The sequence below is a fragment of the Acomys russatus genome, chromosome 22, assembly GCF_903995435.1.
Source record: "Acomys russatus chromosome 22, mAcoRus1.1, whole genome shotgun sequence".
In the NCBI taxonomy this organism is placed as follows: Eukaryota; Metazoa; Chordata; class Mammalia; order Rodentia; family Muridae; genus Acomys; species Acomys russatus.
This window is the reverse complement of record NC_067158.1, coordinates 25,608,725-25,624,520: the sequence shown is the minus strand read 5'-3', so window position 1 is coordinate 25,624,520 and position 15,796 is coordinate 25,608,725. Positions and strand designations below refer to the sequence as shown.

General features: G+C 43.4%; 1 protein-coding gene across 2 annotated transcripts in view; it reads left to right on the top strand.

Moving 5' to 3' along the window:
* Window positions 1–15,796, top strand: part of Poln (DNA polymerase nu) — a 121,463-nt gene that overhangs the window by 89,578 nt on the left and 16,089 nt on the right. For both annotated transcript variants that reach the window (XM_051165013.1, XM_051165014.1), the window contains 2 exons: window positions 6,880–6,962; window positions 14,596–14,727. In XM_051165013.1, the coding sequence (XP_051020970.1) occupies window positions 6,880–6,962; window positions 14,596–14,727 (215 nt within the window). The remainder of the gene's footprint in view (window positions 1–6,879; window positions 6,963–14,595; window positions 14,728–15,796) is intronic.

Sequence of the window (15,796 nt, the reverse complement as noted above, 5' to 3'; positions counted from 1 at the left end):
AAACGTCCATACAGACCCGTGTGTGGATATCTGTAGTGATATTGTTTATTCTGTTGGCTTTGGCAGTGTCAGTGGGTCCTGGCCAAGTATTTGTAGAATGTCCTTACTTTGCCACTTGTCTGATGACCTTCTGGTTCTTATGCTAGGGTTATGAAATGTGAAGGAAGACCACGGTCTCATGACCTTACCTGAAAGACACTCTTCAACAGATTTTATCACTGTTGATGCTCACCTTTATCAATGGGCTGCAGTGGTGTCTATATGCTATGGGAGAAAATGTATGCACAGCCTATAACTGAGGGGTAGGCAATGAGGCCCATTCTTCTTCTTAAGTTCATAGTACATACATAATTTGTCTGTTCTTGTTTATTAATTTACTCAATTATTTGGCAGCCTGGGTTCATATTTTATTTTGGGTTATAATACAGGAATACTTTGGTTTTTTTAAAGATTTATTTATTGATTATTATTTACACAGTGCTCTGGCTGCATATACACCTGTAGGCTGGAAGAGGGCATCGGATCACATTATAGATGGTTGTGAGCCACCGTGTGATTGCTGAGAGTTGAACTCAGGACCTTTGGAAGAGCAGGCTGTGCTCTTAACCACTGAGCCATCTCTCCAACCCAGGAATACTTTGCTTTGTTGTTTTATTTGTTCAGCTGGCTCCTATGTCCCTTTGACTATACTTCTTTTTGTGTGTGTGTGTGTGTGTGTGTGTGTGTGTGTGTGTGTGTGTGTGTGTGTGTGTGTGTGTGTGTGTGCCTACTTTCTAGCACTACAAGGTTTCCCAGGCTCATCTAGTATATTTCCTGCCTCAGTTCTAGAACCAGCCATTTCAACACCCATTATCTTTATTAAAAAGTGGCGTTAGAGGCCACACTCTGGGTGATGGATGTATGCTTTGCTGCTGGGGAGTCATTGCTTCTATTTTTTACTTAAATAATTTATTCAGATTACATCTAAATTGTTATCCCCTCACTTGTATCTTCCCGTCCCCCCGCCTCCCTCCCTCTTTCATCCTGTTCCCCTCCCCTAGGTCTGTGACAGTAGGGGACCTCCTCCATATGATCACAGCCTATCCGGTCTCATTCTGGTAGCCTGCTTACTCTTCCTCTGAGTGCCACCAGGCCTCCCCACCAAGGGGAAATGGTAAAATTGGGGGCACCAGAATTCATGTCAGAGTCAGTCCCTGCTCTCCACACAACTGTGGAGAATGTGCTGTCCATTGGCTAGATCTGGATAGGGGTTCTAGGTTTATTGCATGCATTGTCTTTGGTTGGTATGAGTCATTGCTTCTAAATCCTCTCAGCTAATAGTGGAAGTGTGTGTGTATATGTGTTCCCTGTACATGTCTATAAGTATTTTATATGTAAATATCTCTAGCTATGTAGGAATTGAGAAGCATTTACTAGAGATTTGGGGTCTTTTGGCATAGAAACAGTAGAAATGAGACCAAGGCAAATATGCAGGGAATTCTGACAAAGCTTTAGGGCAGTGGTTCTCAACCTGTGGGTCACAACCCCCTCGAGGATCACATGTCAGACATCCTGTATATCAGATATTTGCATTATGATTCATAACAGTAGCAAAATTACAGTTATGAAACAGCAATGGAATAATTTTATGGTTGGGGTCACCACAACGTGAAGAACTGTATTAAAGGGTCACAGCATTAGGAAGGTTGAGAACTACTGCTTTCGGGGGCTTCAGCTCTTTGCTGACATAGTAGGCAGTTTTCTGAAGAAAGGCTTTTATTGATGTGTCAGGTGGGCTACCAGCACTCATCATCTTGCCTGAGAGTTTCCAGGTGCTGAAAAATGCCAAGCAAGGCAGAGGGTGAAATATAGAAAGACCCTGTCTCAAAAACAAGCAAACAAATTAACAGACTGAATTGAGTCTCTGTTTAGAAATTAAAATTCACAAAAGAGGTATTTTGGGGTAAAGAGTCTATATATACTGTGAGGATTTCTTTCAGAAAGGTTCTGATTTGGTTTTTTTTTATCAGAAGTATATCTGAATCTGTATCAGAAGCCCCCAACCATTGCTACCTGGACACATTTCAAGTTTAATTAGCATTTGTCAGCTTGGTGGGTAAGACAACTCTTAGTGCATATATTTGCATTTGCCTAATTGTTTCAAGCCAAATTTTTACTTACAATTGATCATTTATTTTTCTTCTGCTAATTGCTTGTCTATAATTTGTTCATTTTGTCATTCTTGGTTTTCTGGCATCTTCTGTGATTTATTAACCCTTTGGCAGACATGATGCCTGTACTTCTCCCAATTTTTATTGGGAGAATATAAATTATTCACCTCTTTTGAGGAGTGAGAACAGTTCTGGGGATTGAACCCACACCTTACACATACTAAGCAAGTGCTCTATCACTGAGCTATATTCCTAGCCCTTTAAAAAAAATTAGTTTTTGCCATTGTCTCACTAAGTTGTCCAAGGCTGGCCTCAAAGCCTAGGCAGGCCTTGAACTTGCCATCAATCTACCTGAGCATTCTAAGTAGCTGGGTAATAAGAATTTATATACTCAAAAAAAAAAAAAAGAATTTATATACTCAAAAAATTTTATACCATCAAATATAGTGGCTTTTTGATACTGCTTTCTTGTGCTGAGGGCAGGCAGGTTCTCACTGTATTGCCCAGGATGAGCTTAAGTGATGATCCTGCAGCTTTAGACTTTCAAGTAACCACCATGCCCAGTGTGTTGGTTAGTATTGATTGTCAATGCTACAGGATTTATCACCCAAGATACAAACCTCTAGGCATGTCTGTCAGGGACTCTCAGTTCATTGAGGTAGAAAAACCTATTATAAATGTGAATACCATTCTGTAGACTAGAGTCCCGGACTGAAAAAGGAGGAAAAAGTAAGCTGACACCAGCATCTCATTTCTCTCTGCTTCCTGAATGCAAATGTTTCTCAGTAGCCCTGGCTGTCCTGTAACTCAATATGGAGACCAAGCTGGCCTCAAACTTACAGAGATCTGTCTGTCTCTTCCTCCCGAGTGTTGGGATTAAAGGCATGTTCTACAATCCTCCCTGCCATGCATGCTATTTTAATGAGGTAGTTCCTTAAACATTTTCTCTATTTCTTCAATAGATACTGATCTGTTTAATATGTTTCTAAAAGAACTAAAAGTTGAATCCAGGACCTTATGCATGCTAAGCAACTGCTCTCCTAGTGAGCCAACCTCATTAATTTTTATCTGTAATGAGGTCAGTTTTTCTTTTTTTAATAGTCTTGATATATTCCCTAGGCTGTTCTAGAATTCACAGACTTCTTTTCTCCATCTTCCAAATTCTGAGATTATTGGAATATGACATTACATTTAGCATGAGGTCATTTAAATTATTTTTCCCAATGCTAAGGATGGAACCCAAGATCTTGTAAATGCTAGGCAAGGCCTCTGCCAGCAAGCTGCTTCCCCTAACTCCACAACCAATTTGTATTCTTAAATTTTCTCAAGATAGTGTCCATCTAACCTAGGTTTTCAAATGAACCTATATGAAGTTGCACAAGGTAATTTCCAAGGTGTTTTTTTAAACTTCCTCAATGCCAAAAGTTACTTTCCTTTGTAGTTTCTTATTTTATATATTTGTGATTTGTCTCTTTTTTGATGAAATTAGCAAATTTAATTATCTCTTTTATTTGCTATAAGAACAAAGATCCACACTCGGGAGGCAGAGGCAGGCAGATTGCTGTGAGTTTGAGGCCAGCCTGGTCTACAAAGTAAGTCCAGGACAGCCAAGGCTACACAGAGAAACCCTGTCTAGGGGGGAAAAAAGAACAAAGATCCTACTTGCCAATTTGATTTTCTGTTTTCTGCTCATTTCATTAACAAATGCCTTGTCTTTATCATTTCCTTTCACATTACTTTTATTAGCTTTGTTATTGTTGTTTTCATTGTTTTTTAACTGAAAATATTTTTAAATTTTCATTATTTCTTATTTATTAAAAGAGGGATTTAGGGCTATGAATTTTCATGGGTGTTTCTATGTAACCCATTAGCAGATAGAAACTGTTTCCATTGGAAACTATGTAATTTCTGCTTCTATTTCCAGCCACAGAAAATGTTTTACTTTGGCAATTGTTGGTCTTAATGCCCATGCTACCAAGGTCCTGTTCAGAAAGCCCTTTCCTGGGCCTGTTAGCTCAAGGGTATTCCTTACTCTCTCCTCTATCAGGTAACCGGGCTTTGTGTTGAGATCCTTGATTCATTTGGAGTTGAATCTTGTTCAATGTGAGAAATAAGAGATAAGGATCTAGTTTCATTCTTCTACATGTAGCTGCCCAGTCTGACCTGCCCATTTGTTGAAGATGCTGTACTTTCTTCAGTGTGTATCATGGGTCTCCTTATGAAAAATCAGGTGGCTGTAGGACTATGAGCTTATATGTCTAATTTTATTCCATTGGTCAGTGTATCTTTTTTTATGCCAGTACCATGTTGGAGTTTTGTTTTTTGGTTTTTTTTTTGTTTGTTTTTTGTTTTGTTTTGTTTTTTTTTTTTTTTTTTTTGTTTTGTTTTGTTTTTTTTGGTGTGTTGACTACCAAATATAACCAGCCTTTCTTGAACCACCAGCTCCCAATAATGACATGGAAACCTTTTATTAATTACTAATGCTTGCCCTTAGCTTAGGCTTGTTCCCCAACTAGTTAATTTAAATTAACCCATTTATATTAATCTACTTTCTGCCACATGTTCTGTTACCTTTTTGCAGTCTCTCAGTCCCAGCATGTTTCCTCCTCCACGTCCGGCTGGCGAATCTTCCCCAAACCTGATTCTTCCCAGGGTGCCTATCTCTGCTGGAAATCCTGCCTTCCTCTCCTGCCTTTGCTATTGGCCATTCAGCTCTTTATTAAACCAATCAGAAGGTATTGGAGAGAGTTTTCGCAAAATATGATTCTGCCAAAGAATAACAGTGCCAAAGTCCAACTGTACTGAGCTCTCTGGTACAGAAATCAGCATTTGAATAATGGAAAGGCAATCTTTATACAGTTAGCAAAAAGATCATCCCAACAGGAGTTGTTGTTTTGGTTTTATTTCTATCACTTTGTAGTATAGCTTGAACTCAAGGATGGTGATACCTCTAGCAGGTTTGGTTTGGTTTGGTTTGGTTTTAATTAAGGACTGTTTTAGATATCCTAAGTCTTTTGCGTTGCCACATGAAATTTAAGATTTTTTTTCAATTTCTGTGAAAAAATTGAGTTGGAATTTTGGTGTGGATTGCATTGAACTATAGATTGCTTTTGGTTAGATGGCCATCTTCACAGTATTAATTCTACCAGTGCATGAGCATGGGAGCTTATCGCACTGGCCCCACAGCTTGTTATAAAACCAAGATTAAGGATGAGATAAACACGTACATAAAACAACAGGAAAGAGGGAAGCTGAGGATGCACTGTTACTTAGAAATGAGGTGGTCAACTGTAACGACATCTAACATGTGGGTGGAAGTGCTAGAGGAGGCAGCACCATGGAGATATCCCCCACAGAAAAACTGAAAAACTCAAGCAACAGTTAACAAAACCAACTTATCCAGAACCTTGAAGAATAGGCAACAGTTTACTCCAGGCAGACAAATGCTAAGAAAGGCATGTTGAGAGTGGAAGGAAAGCTTTGTGGTCTCTTCTGCCTTTTCTTTGCCTCAGTAAGCCCACCTGTGGCAAGTGCATAGTTTGTTCCTGCTTAGAACCTGATCCCTGGTTCTGAAGGGAGTAACGTGCACCTCTTTTGCAAAGACGTATAGTGGTTTCTATTCTCATTTATTGGAGCTAACTGAAGGATGGACTGACAGGATACTCATCGTGTGTGTGTGTGTGTGTGTGTGTGTGTGTGTGTGTGTGTGTATGTGTACACGCGTGCTCTCACACAGTGGGCACTCTCAACCACATCATAAGGCAAACAACCTGCAGCTGCCTGAGGCAAAAATAACAGTTGAGGTGAACAAGAGAGCCCAAGAATAGGGTGTCTAGGAGAGAGATGCCTTGTGAAATCAGGCCATTCAAAAGCAGTTGTGTATGCTTGGGAAATCTAGAAAGCCTCGGGTATGCCAGGGAAGGTGACATACTAGGAAAAAAAAAACAAAGAAAGAAAGACTGAGTCCTCACCTTGATGTGCAGCGCAAACAGGACATGAAGGCTAAGACAAGACGGGAAAGCCTTGATCACAAGAGGCTAACACAGATCCACAATCACAAAGGCTGAGAGAGGCCTCTGTCTTTGGTGCTTGAATCTGCTTACTCCATCACTGAGGCTGGATGTAGTTGCTAAGGATGTTTTCAAGAGCAGCAATTAGGGGAATCTCTTCTTCGGCACATGCACCTGTCACTGGGAAGTGCCTAGGCAGGGAGGAGCAACTTCTGGGGCCCTGTGCTTCTTGGCTATTTCAGCTTTCATCTCTGAGACACTGGTTCCCATGCCCTCACACTGTCTGAATGTTGTAGCTGCAGGGTAGAACTCATCCTGCTCTCTGTGGGAGATCAAAGCAACAGCTGCTTATCCAGTCCTGTAAGGGACTACAAAGGACTAAACCCAGCTCACCCCTGTAGTGACCACAGCTGTGGCTCAGGACCCGTCACACAGGCTCCCCTAAAGCTGGATGGACATCCTTTTGTGAAAGCAGTATTTAGTTTTGATTTATGGTTACCTCCAGAATTTGAGGGCCAAGGCCTCACTGTTGGTGTCTCTTTGGGAGCCCCAGGAGAGCTGAATACTGCATTCATTACAGTCTCTACTGCCTACTGGACAATTCTGGCTTGAAATGGTAAAGGACCTCAAGGGAAGGTGACAGGATGCATGTAATTTGGAGTCTGTCCTTCTGCAAACAGTGCCAACAAGGCCAAATAACATGCCATTTTTCCATGCAGGAAGAACATCCCCATAGAGCATGTGACACACATGGACAGAGAGCAGACCAAGAAAGTGGTGTACTCTGTGGTCTATGGAGCAGGTGAGGCATTGGGAAAGACTGGGTCTTGGTGTCATCCATCAGCCAATGGCTGAATGCCTCAGAGAAACCACTGTGTGAGTCCCTGTGTGTTATTTACATAAACACTGCAGCTGTATTTGTGTCTCAAGATATTAGTCAAATTACTCCATGCCATAGTACCATAGATCCTGTAAGACAATGGTTCTCAACCTTCCTAATACTGTGGCCCTTCAGTACAGATTTTCATGTTATGGCCCCCGACCATAAAATTATTTTTGTTGCTATTTCATAACTGTAATTCTGCTACTGTTATGAATCATAATGTAAATATCTGTGTTTTCTGATTGCTTAGGCTACCCCTTAAAAGGGTCATTCACACACACCCCACCCCTGCCAAAGGGATCACAACACACAGGTTGAGAACCACTGCTTTAAGAGCAGCAACAGAGGTTTGGAGTATGACCAGACCCTACCCCACATCTCACAACAATAAGCATCATCTTTGTGCTTAGAAACTCTCATCCCTAAATAGATACCACTCCAAAATGGGCTCTCATTGGATTTGGTTCTGCTTCTTAGCACATATTCAGTAATAGCCTGTCCTTCTCTTTCTCCTCTTTCCAGAACCAGGAAATGTAATCCTCTACTTTCATCCTCTCTCCCTCTTTTCTTCTCTCTTCCACTCCCCTGCTTACTCTGTCAGTAGTGTGGTTTTTTTTAAGAATGTTTTGTTTGTATGTATGAGTGTTTTGTCTGCATGTACATTTGCACTCCATGAAGTGCATTGTCCCTCAGAGGACAGAAGAGGGTATCAGGTCCCCTGGAACTGGAGTTACAGATGGTTGTGAGCTGCCATGTGGGTGCTGGGAATCAAACCCAGGTCCTCTGGAAGAACAGCCAGTGCTCTTAACCACTGAGCCATCTCTCTAGCTCCTGGAGTGTTTTCTTCTCTCCCTTTGAGTCATGCTAAAATAGGGACTAATTGCCCTTCAAAAAAGGCTACGAGCCCTCCATTCCTTCCTTGAGGGGCAGTCTGTCTGCTGTCACAGATCCAGGCCTGCGTGGATCTCCTTCTCCCTTTGGTCTATACTTCCTGACAACTGAAATCCTATGTTCAGTCATGGAAAGCCAACAGAATTACATAAGCCTGAGTGTAAACTTCAGCACGGTGCATGCATGTCCCTGCTAGACACCCCACAGTCTCCGTAGCTGCAATGCTTCTTCTGGATCACAGATACTGTCTTGTCCAGATCCCATCCAGTACTCAGGGCTTTGCACTTGCCCCTCCCTTCATGGGAATGTTTGTCCCACATGCACAAAACCCATCCGTCTTTATTCAACTCTCCCTTTCTCAACCATCATGCACCACTGTACTAGTTACTCATACCTAAGCAGTAAGTTACCACAGAAAGCCTATCTGTTATCTCATGGTGGTGCCTGCCCCTCAGGCTACACTCAGTCTGCTAACTGGGGCTGTGGTATCATCTGAGGCTCCTTTACTTTCCTCAGCTTCTGTTTCCTGCTGGCCCTGTGGGTCTCTGGCATGAACAGCCTGCATTGTGACCACTTTACACTTCAAAGCCAGCTGGCTGCAAAGTACCAGCTGTGTACCCTCTCATCTTGTTCAGGATAAAATGCCCATCCTTAGCATGACTCCAGGAAGCCAGGAGTGCACATAAGTTCTTCTCACTAACTAGCACAGAGGCACAAATCACTCACTGAACAAGTAACAGTGCTCTGAGGCTATCAGACCTTAGGAAGTGTCTAGAAAGCAACGTGGAAGCCAGGGATCAAATTTAGGAGAAGGGTACAGTAGTGGTGATGATTTCTCCTCAGAGTTAGCTGTCCCATTCCCTTCTCGGCCTCCTCTCTACTGTTCCCCCAGGCCTCAAGGTTTCTGCCCTGGGGGTAAGCAGCATTCTGTCAAACAGATTAGAACTGGATGTCTTTGATCCTTCTGCAGATCTGCCATATCTTCAGCTCTGCGGGCCCAATGTTGTTCCATTCCTCCTGGGGCTCAAATCTCAGTTCTGTTACCTCTCAACCTGGTAGCCTCACAAGAAACCCTGTGCCTCTTTGCCTGTCCCCTTCCCCTTCAAGGCTCTCATAGGGTTGCTGGAGCTACAATTGGCACAGTTAACTTGCACCTCTGTCATCTGCTTCCTGTTTATCTGGGTCCCATCTCAGGGGTAGCTGTGTCACTAAGCTTCCAGAGGTCTCCTGGCCCTCCAGGCTGGAGCTAGCTCAGGGGGGAGGGATGCAGGGTGAATGTGTGGTTCTCCTGAGTGTTGCCTGGCCCTGGCCTCTCCAGGAGTAGGGTCACCCGTACCACAATAGTTGTTTCCCAAAGAAAGATGGCCTCACAGCACGCCTGGCTCCTTCTGAGCTTGCACTTTATGTTTTCTGGAGAGGAGGAGCGCCTCACTGTAAATAAGCAGTGAGTCATTAGCTGTTGATGCTGGTGAAGGGAGTAATTTGCTGCTTTTAGCCCTGGTGGTGACAGGGGCTCCCACCCTGAGCTTCTATCTCTGTTGCTCCATTGTTCCTGCTCCACCTGACAGCTGGAATTACTGTGTGTCTGCTATTCAGTTCATGTTGTCTCTATCCCTCTTTATTCCAGCCAGAACCTTGCTGATGAGCAGCCTGGGGGCATAAGAGAGCCACCAGACTCCAGTGCTACTGGGGCCTTGGGAAACCCAGTGGAGGGGCCTTGGACAGGCAGCTGGTGATGGGATACAGGGGTGTTTCCACAGAAACCATCTCTGAGTAACCCAGAAGCTGCTCATAGGATACCGAGCTAGAGAGAAACAAAGTTCCAGTGCAACCTTCAGAAAACAGTTATGTGATCATTGCGAAGACTGATGCCAACAGAAGGGAAAGCCGCAGGGCTATGAGACAAGCAGAGAAGTCACTTGGAAGATGTAGGTTGCATCCCCAGGCTCCTGCAGCAGTATGGCAGCCCTGCCTGGCCTCCTATGAATCTAAGATTTATGTATCCCATGTGTTTTCTGGGATCCAGATAACCCAAAGCTGGGCTCACAAGCCCACTGTTTCTCCTGTATCCAGCTGATTCAGCATCTTCCAGCTTACTGGGCCTTCTTATAGCCATCTGCGCTAGTTGATTTTTGTCAATTTGTTACAAACCTACACATATCCAGAAGAAGGGAAGCTTAATTGAGAAAGTGCCTCCAAGAAATTGAAGGCAAGCCTCCGGGGTATTTTCTTGCTTAGCAATTGATATAGGAGGCTCCAGCCCATTGTGGATAGTGCTGTCCATAAGCAGGTGGTCCTGGGTTGTACAAGAAAGCAGGCAGAGCAACCATTGGAAGCAAGCCAGTAAACCAGCACTCTTCCATGGCCTCTGCTTCTGTTTCTGCCTCCAGGTTCCTGCCCTGATTTCCCTCAGTGATGGATTGTTACCTGGAAGTGTAAGATTAAATAAGCTCTTTCCTTCCCCAGTAGCTTTTGGTCATTGCTTTTATAACAACAATAGAAACCCTAACTAAGACACCATCTCTGAGCTCAGCAGGACTCAAGTCCCTACTGGAAATCACTCCTAATCCCCAGGCTTGCTGGGCTCCTGCATTCTGAGGGCTGGCCTAATGCTGAGTCCTCTCCATGATTCCTCAGTAAACTCTGTGTTCATGTTGTACAATCAGCAGGTGCAGAATGGCAGGCCCGCCCTGCAGCAGGAGGACAGTGGGTAAGGGCTCGTGCCTGCTCTCAAGGGGCCTGGTTCTGCCAGGAGAGTCAAAGTGCAGCCAAGCTGTATACTGATTGCCCTGGGGACTGTACTTGTGATAGAGCCTCAAAACCTGGGAAAATGCGCAGAGCTGCAATACCTGGAGTGCACGGGGTGTCCTGTTCACGTAGACCAGGTGACATTCCTGGGGCTCTCTGTGGCTAGGCACTTGCTCAGCCTAGAACAGAAATAAATGCTCTAGTTACATTTCTGTTGCTGTTGTAAAATAACCTATTGAAAAGCAGCTTAAGGAAGAAAGGGCTTATTATACTTCCAATTCCAGGCTATAGTCCATTATTGCAGGACAGTCAAGACAGGAACGTAAGCATCACATCCACAGTCAAGAGCAGAGAGAAGAGACACACGGATCTTGCTTGCTGTTCTCATACTATTCAGGAGCCCTGCCTAGGGAATAGTGCTGTCCACAATGAGCTTGGTCTTCCTACATCTCTGTAGACATGCCCACAGTCCAACCTGATCTTAGATAATTCCTCAGCTGAGGCTCTCTTCCCAGGTGATTCTAGTTTGTCAAGTCAACAGTTAAAACTAAGGAGCATAACCTGCCCCTTAACTTGACATGCAAACACTGAAACTTTCTACTCCCTGAACTCAAAGTCTCATTTACTGTTTTAAAAAGTTTAATGGCTTATTTATTTTATGTTCATTGGTGTTTTTCTTGCGTGCATGTCTATGAGGGTGTCGGATCCCTTGAAACTGGAGTTACAGCCAGTTGAGAGCTGCCATGTGGGTGCTGGGAATTGAACCTGGGTCCTCTGGAAGAGCAGGCAGTGCTCCCAGCTGCTGAGCCATCTCTCTGACTCTGATGTTAACTTTAAAATGTAAAATACAAGCCAACTCCCAAAACCTCTCAAAGTCTTCAAAAATTCTAGCACTTCAAAAGTCCAAAGTCTCTTTTAAATTCTCTTAACTATATGTTCCTCTAAAGACAAAAACATTTTTTTTAACCTAAATGTTCTTCTTCCAAAAGGGAAAAGCCAGCAAATGAACAGTCACACTTAAGCAAACTCAAAATCCAGCATAGACACAAATCCCATTGCTCAGTACCTGACATCTGAGATTTACTCTTAGTGTTCTGTGCTCCAAAGGGCCTGGGCAGCCCCACTTCTCCGGCTTCGCCATCTGCAGCACACAGACTTTTCCTGTTAACTAGCTCTATTTCATACCTACAGCTATTCCTAGGGAAGACATCTGAGAGTTCTGGATTATCCAGTATCTTGAGATCTTCATTGCAACTGAGGCTTCACCTTTACCAATGGCCAGTCAACTCTGTCACAAGGTGCCAAGCCTCAGATGTTCCTCTCAAGCCCTTCATGCCTTCAAAACAAGTACCAAATGGACAGCTTTTACGTTACCAAGTTCTGCTGAGGTGTAGCATGCCCTACTTCAGCCACAGCTCATTAGCTCTTGTTTGCTGATGCTGAGAAAATACATTTCTGTTGTTCCAATGAAACATAAAAGGTTTTACCTTCAGGGTGCTAATCTGGTTGACAATCAAAGATTAGCTGATTCTTCAGACCATGATAAGCACATGCAGTTTTTTTAGCCAGAATATTATGCAAATAGCCTTAGTCCAGTTAAGAGCAAAGTCCTCATTTCTCTCTAAAAGGCAATCTGGGCCTCTTCTGTCTGTATTACTTTCAACAGTCTTCCCTTCAAAACTCCCACAAGAATGGCCCGTTAAAGCAGCTGCAACTCCAGTTTCCAGGGCACCTAACACCTTTACCTGCTCTTCTGATCTTCACAGACACCCAGCATGCATGTTGGCAAAAGTCACACACATAAAATAAAATAAAACTGAAAAAAAAGTTTTTAAAGAAGGACTCATTAAGTTCTTCCCAGATAACTGATTGGCTTTCTCTAGCCCAAAGTAACAAATGCTTCTACAGTCTTCCCATTAAAACAGCCCAAGACATAAAAGCTTCATGGCCAAGTCTATTACAGAGCACTCCACTTCTGGTAGCAGTTTCTGTCCTAGTTGCACTTACGTTGCTGCAGTGAAATACCCTGGAAAAATAACTTACTCATTTGGAATATAATCCAGAATTCCTAAACATATAAAGAAACGGGACGCCCCGACCACAGTCATAGGCTTGAGACAACCCTGATGTTAGAGCATAAAGAAAAACATACTCATGGCAAATGGGGGGAAATAAACCTGCCAAGTAAAAAGAGGCAAATGGTAACTCTGGAGCTGGAATTAGCAATATCTGAAAGTTAAAGTTCCCCAAATTAGTTTAACAGCACATGGGAAATTAGAACAGAAGACAGTTCCATGTCCCTATGACTGACTTGGGTGAGGGTCAGCCTCTTGATTCCTTTCTTTTTTTTTTTTTTTTTTTTTTTTTTTTTTTTTTTTGGTTTTTCGAGACAAGGTTTCTCTGTGATAGTTTTGGCTGTCCTAGACTCACTTTGTAGACCAGGCTGGCCTCGAACTCACAGTGATCCGCCTGCCTCTGCCTCCCAAGTGCTGGGATTAAAGGCGTGCGCCACCACGCCCGGCTACTTGATTCCTTTCTTAAAGCCAACGGGCTTGTCTATTCCAGTACTGTGGCTGAAACTGATGGTTAGAATTTGATGGAAGAAAGTATTTTTTATTAACTTTTTCAGTAAAATGCAGCAAAACACATAACAACTTTATTGTGGAGACACTACCCTATCTTCAGTAAGGCCTAAAGAGAATTTAAGAGTTTTTTTCCCAGCAAAAGTCAGGACAGGAAGGCTTGTACATTGACAGAAAGCCAAGGACTCTGGGTGTTTGTCCCTCTCTATTGGGGAAAAACCTACCTCTCCACTCTTCCAAGCAAAACATCACTGCCCCAAGTATTCAGTATTGCTGCATTAGAACTCCTGAGGGGTTCAGCTGGCTAAGGCCAGGCCAGCTGGCTAAGGCCACTTAAAGGGTGGGATCAAAAAGAGATTCTGAGAGGTCAGATAGCTCCTCTGCTAAGGAACCCCTCCTGTCTTCACAGACCCAGAGCTCAAGCCCTGAACCATGCTTCCTAGGCCAAGTATCTGAAGGTCTTTTGGGTGGCTTTTGTGAGCCACAGTTGGCTAGTTCAGTGCTCAATGAGCCTTCCCTGTGCCCTAGTCTGACTCTCCCAGGAGTGATGTCTTGAAATCCCTCAAACCCTGCTACCCCTAGAGTCCAGGACTCTTCCATAATACTACTGTTAGTCAAGGGCCCTGGTACCCATTCCTGGAGAAAACACAAGAGAATGGTTATACTTTAAGCATCAAGTGGAAGCCACACTTGGCATAGAGTTTGGTTCATAGGATCCTGATCAATCCCAGAACTAAAGATTAAGCTAAGGCCTGTTGTTTCCAATTCACAAAAGAAGACACAGATTTATTGAGAGTTAAACAACTTCCCCCAAGACCACTAAAAACCTCCTGTGGATGACAGAGCTGAAGTTCTACCCAGGTCTTGTATATCCTGTACTGGAAGCCACCAAACAGAAGGCTTATGTGCTGTGCTAAAACGTGGTGCCACCTCCACCACAGACCTTCACTACTTCACTACAGCTGCTTCACAAGAAATTTGCGCCTCTGGGGAGCAAACTACTGAGCTAGGTCAAAAGCATGTATTCTAAAATAAGAATGCTAATAAGCATAGCATGTTTCCACATTTGTCATCAACTCTGCCTCCCTTGTTCCTGTGGGCCCCATAGTGTCTCCCAGTCCTACAGTCAGATCTCCTGTTGGCAAAGCTAAGAGCAGCACCAGTCTGCCTATTCCCAGCTTCATATGCAGCTCCTGGCAGACAGGAGTCGGCTCAGAGTACTCTGAGCCATGTTGTACCTGAGACCAGCAGTTGGCTCATCTCCACACACCGTGTTCTCACATGATGTGGGTTAGGCCTGGACTCTGATGGCACATCTTCCTGATTTACAGGGAAAGAGCGTCTTGCCGCTTGCCTTGGAGTCACTGTTCTGGAAGCCACCCACTTTTTGGAGAGATTTTTACAGAAGTACAAGAACATCAAGGACTTCACCCAGACAGCTATTGCCCAGTGTCACCGTGCAGGTAAGCCAGCTGCAGCCAGGCCCCTCCTCCTCCAGCAGACAGCAGTATCCGCAGCCTCTCATTTTGTTGCTGAGTGGATGGGCAGTTAAATGAGTGTCTGTATGGTTTGTGTATGGGTTAGTGAAGTGGTAGAGGTGGTTGGGAGAGCCATCGGCCCTACTGGATCAACAGGGCTAAAGACTCCACTTAGAAAGGAAGGGGCTAGAGCTAGGTTCTACCTATAGCAACAAAATGAACAAGCTCGAATTAAGATGATACGATAGCTACACATCTAGGTAAAAATAGACAGATAAAACGCTACTGGGCTGGCCAGTGGTGGCCCACACCTTTAATCTCAGCACTCGGGAGGCAGAAGCAGGCAAATCCATGTGAGCTCAAAGCCAGCCTGGTGTAGAGTGAGTTACAAGACAGCCAAGGATACACAGAGAAACTCTGTCTCAAAAAGCCAACAAACAAACAAACAAAGCAAACCCCTATGCCTGAAAGTGAAGACCATATATTCCTGCAAAAGGCATGTAGCCCATTTATATAATATCTCCACAATAGAACATGTCAGCACAATATGGATATAGCTTTGCACATATTCTGTGAGTATGGTTTCTGTCCACACATTTGTTTGGAAATGGGTCATAAGCCTCTGAACTTAAGATTTAAAAAAAGCTATCCCAACAAAACAAGTCTCGCCAAAAATGTGAGACTTGGGCACATATATGCTTTAATTGGAAGTAAGAGGATAAAGAGTATTTTATTTTTTAATATTTATTTATTTTAACTTTTTATGTGTATAAGTGTTTTTGCTTACATGTATGGTAAGTGTAGTCATGTAGCTGATTTGTAGAAGCCAGAAGAGAACATTGGATGCCCTGGTTGTGAGGCACCATCTGGGTGTGGGAACCAAATGCAGGTTCTCTGCAGGAACATCCAGTGCTCTTAACCACCAAGCAACCTCTCTACCCTAAGAGTATTTTTAAATAAAAGAAATCTGTAACCTTATATATACACATACATACATGTATATATGCATATATACATGCACATACATAGATATATATGTATATATTATATACAC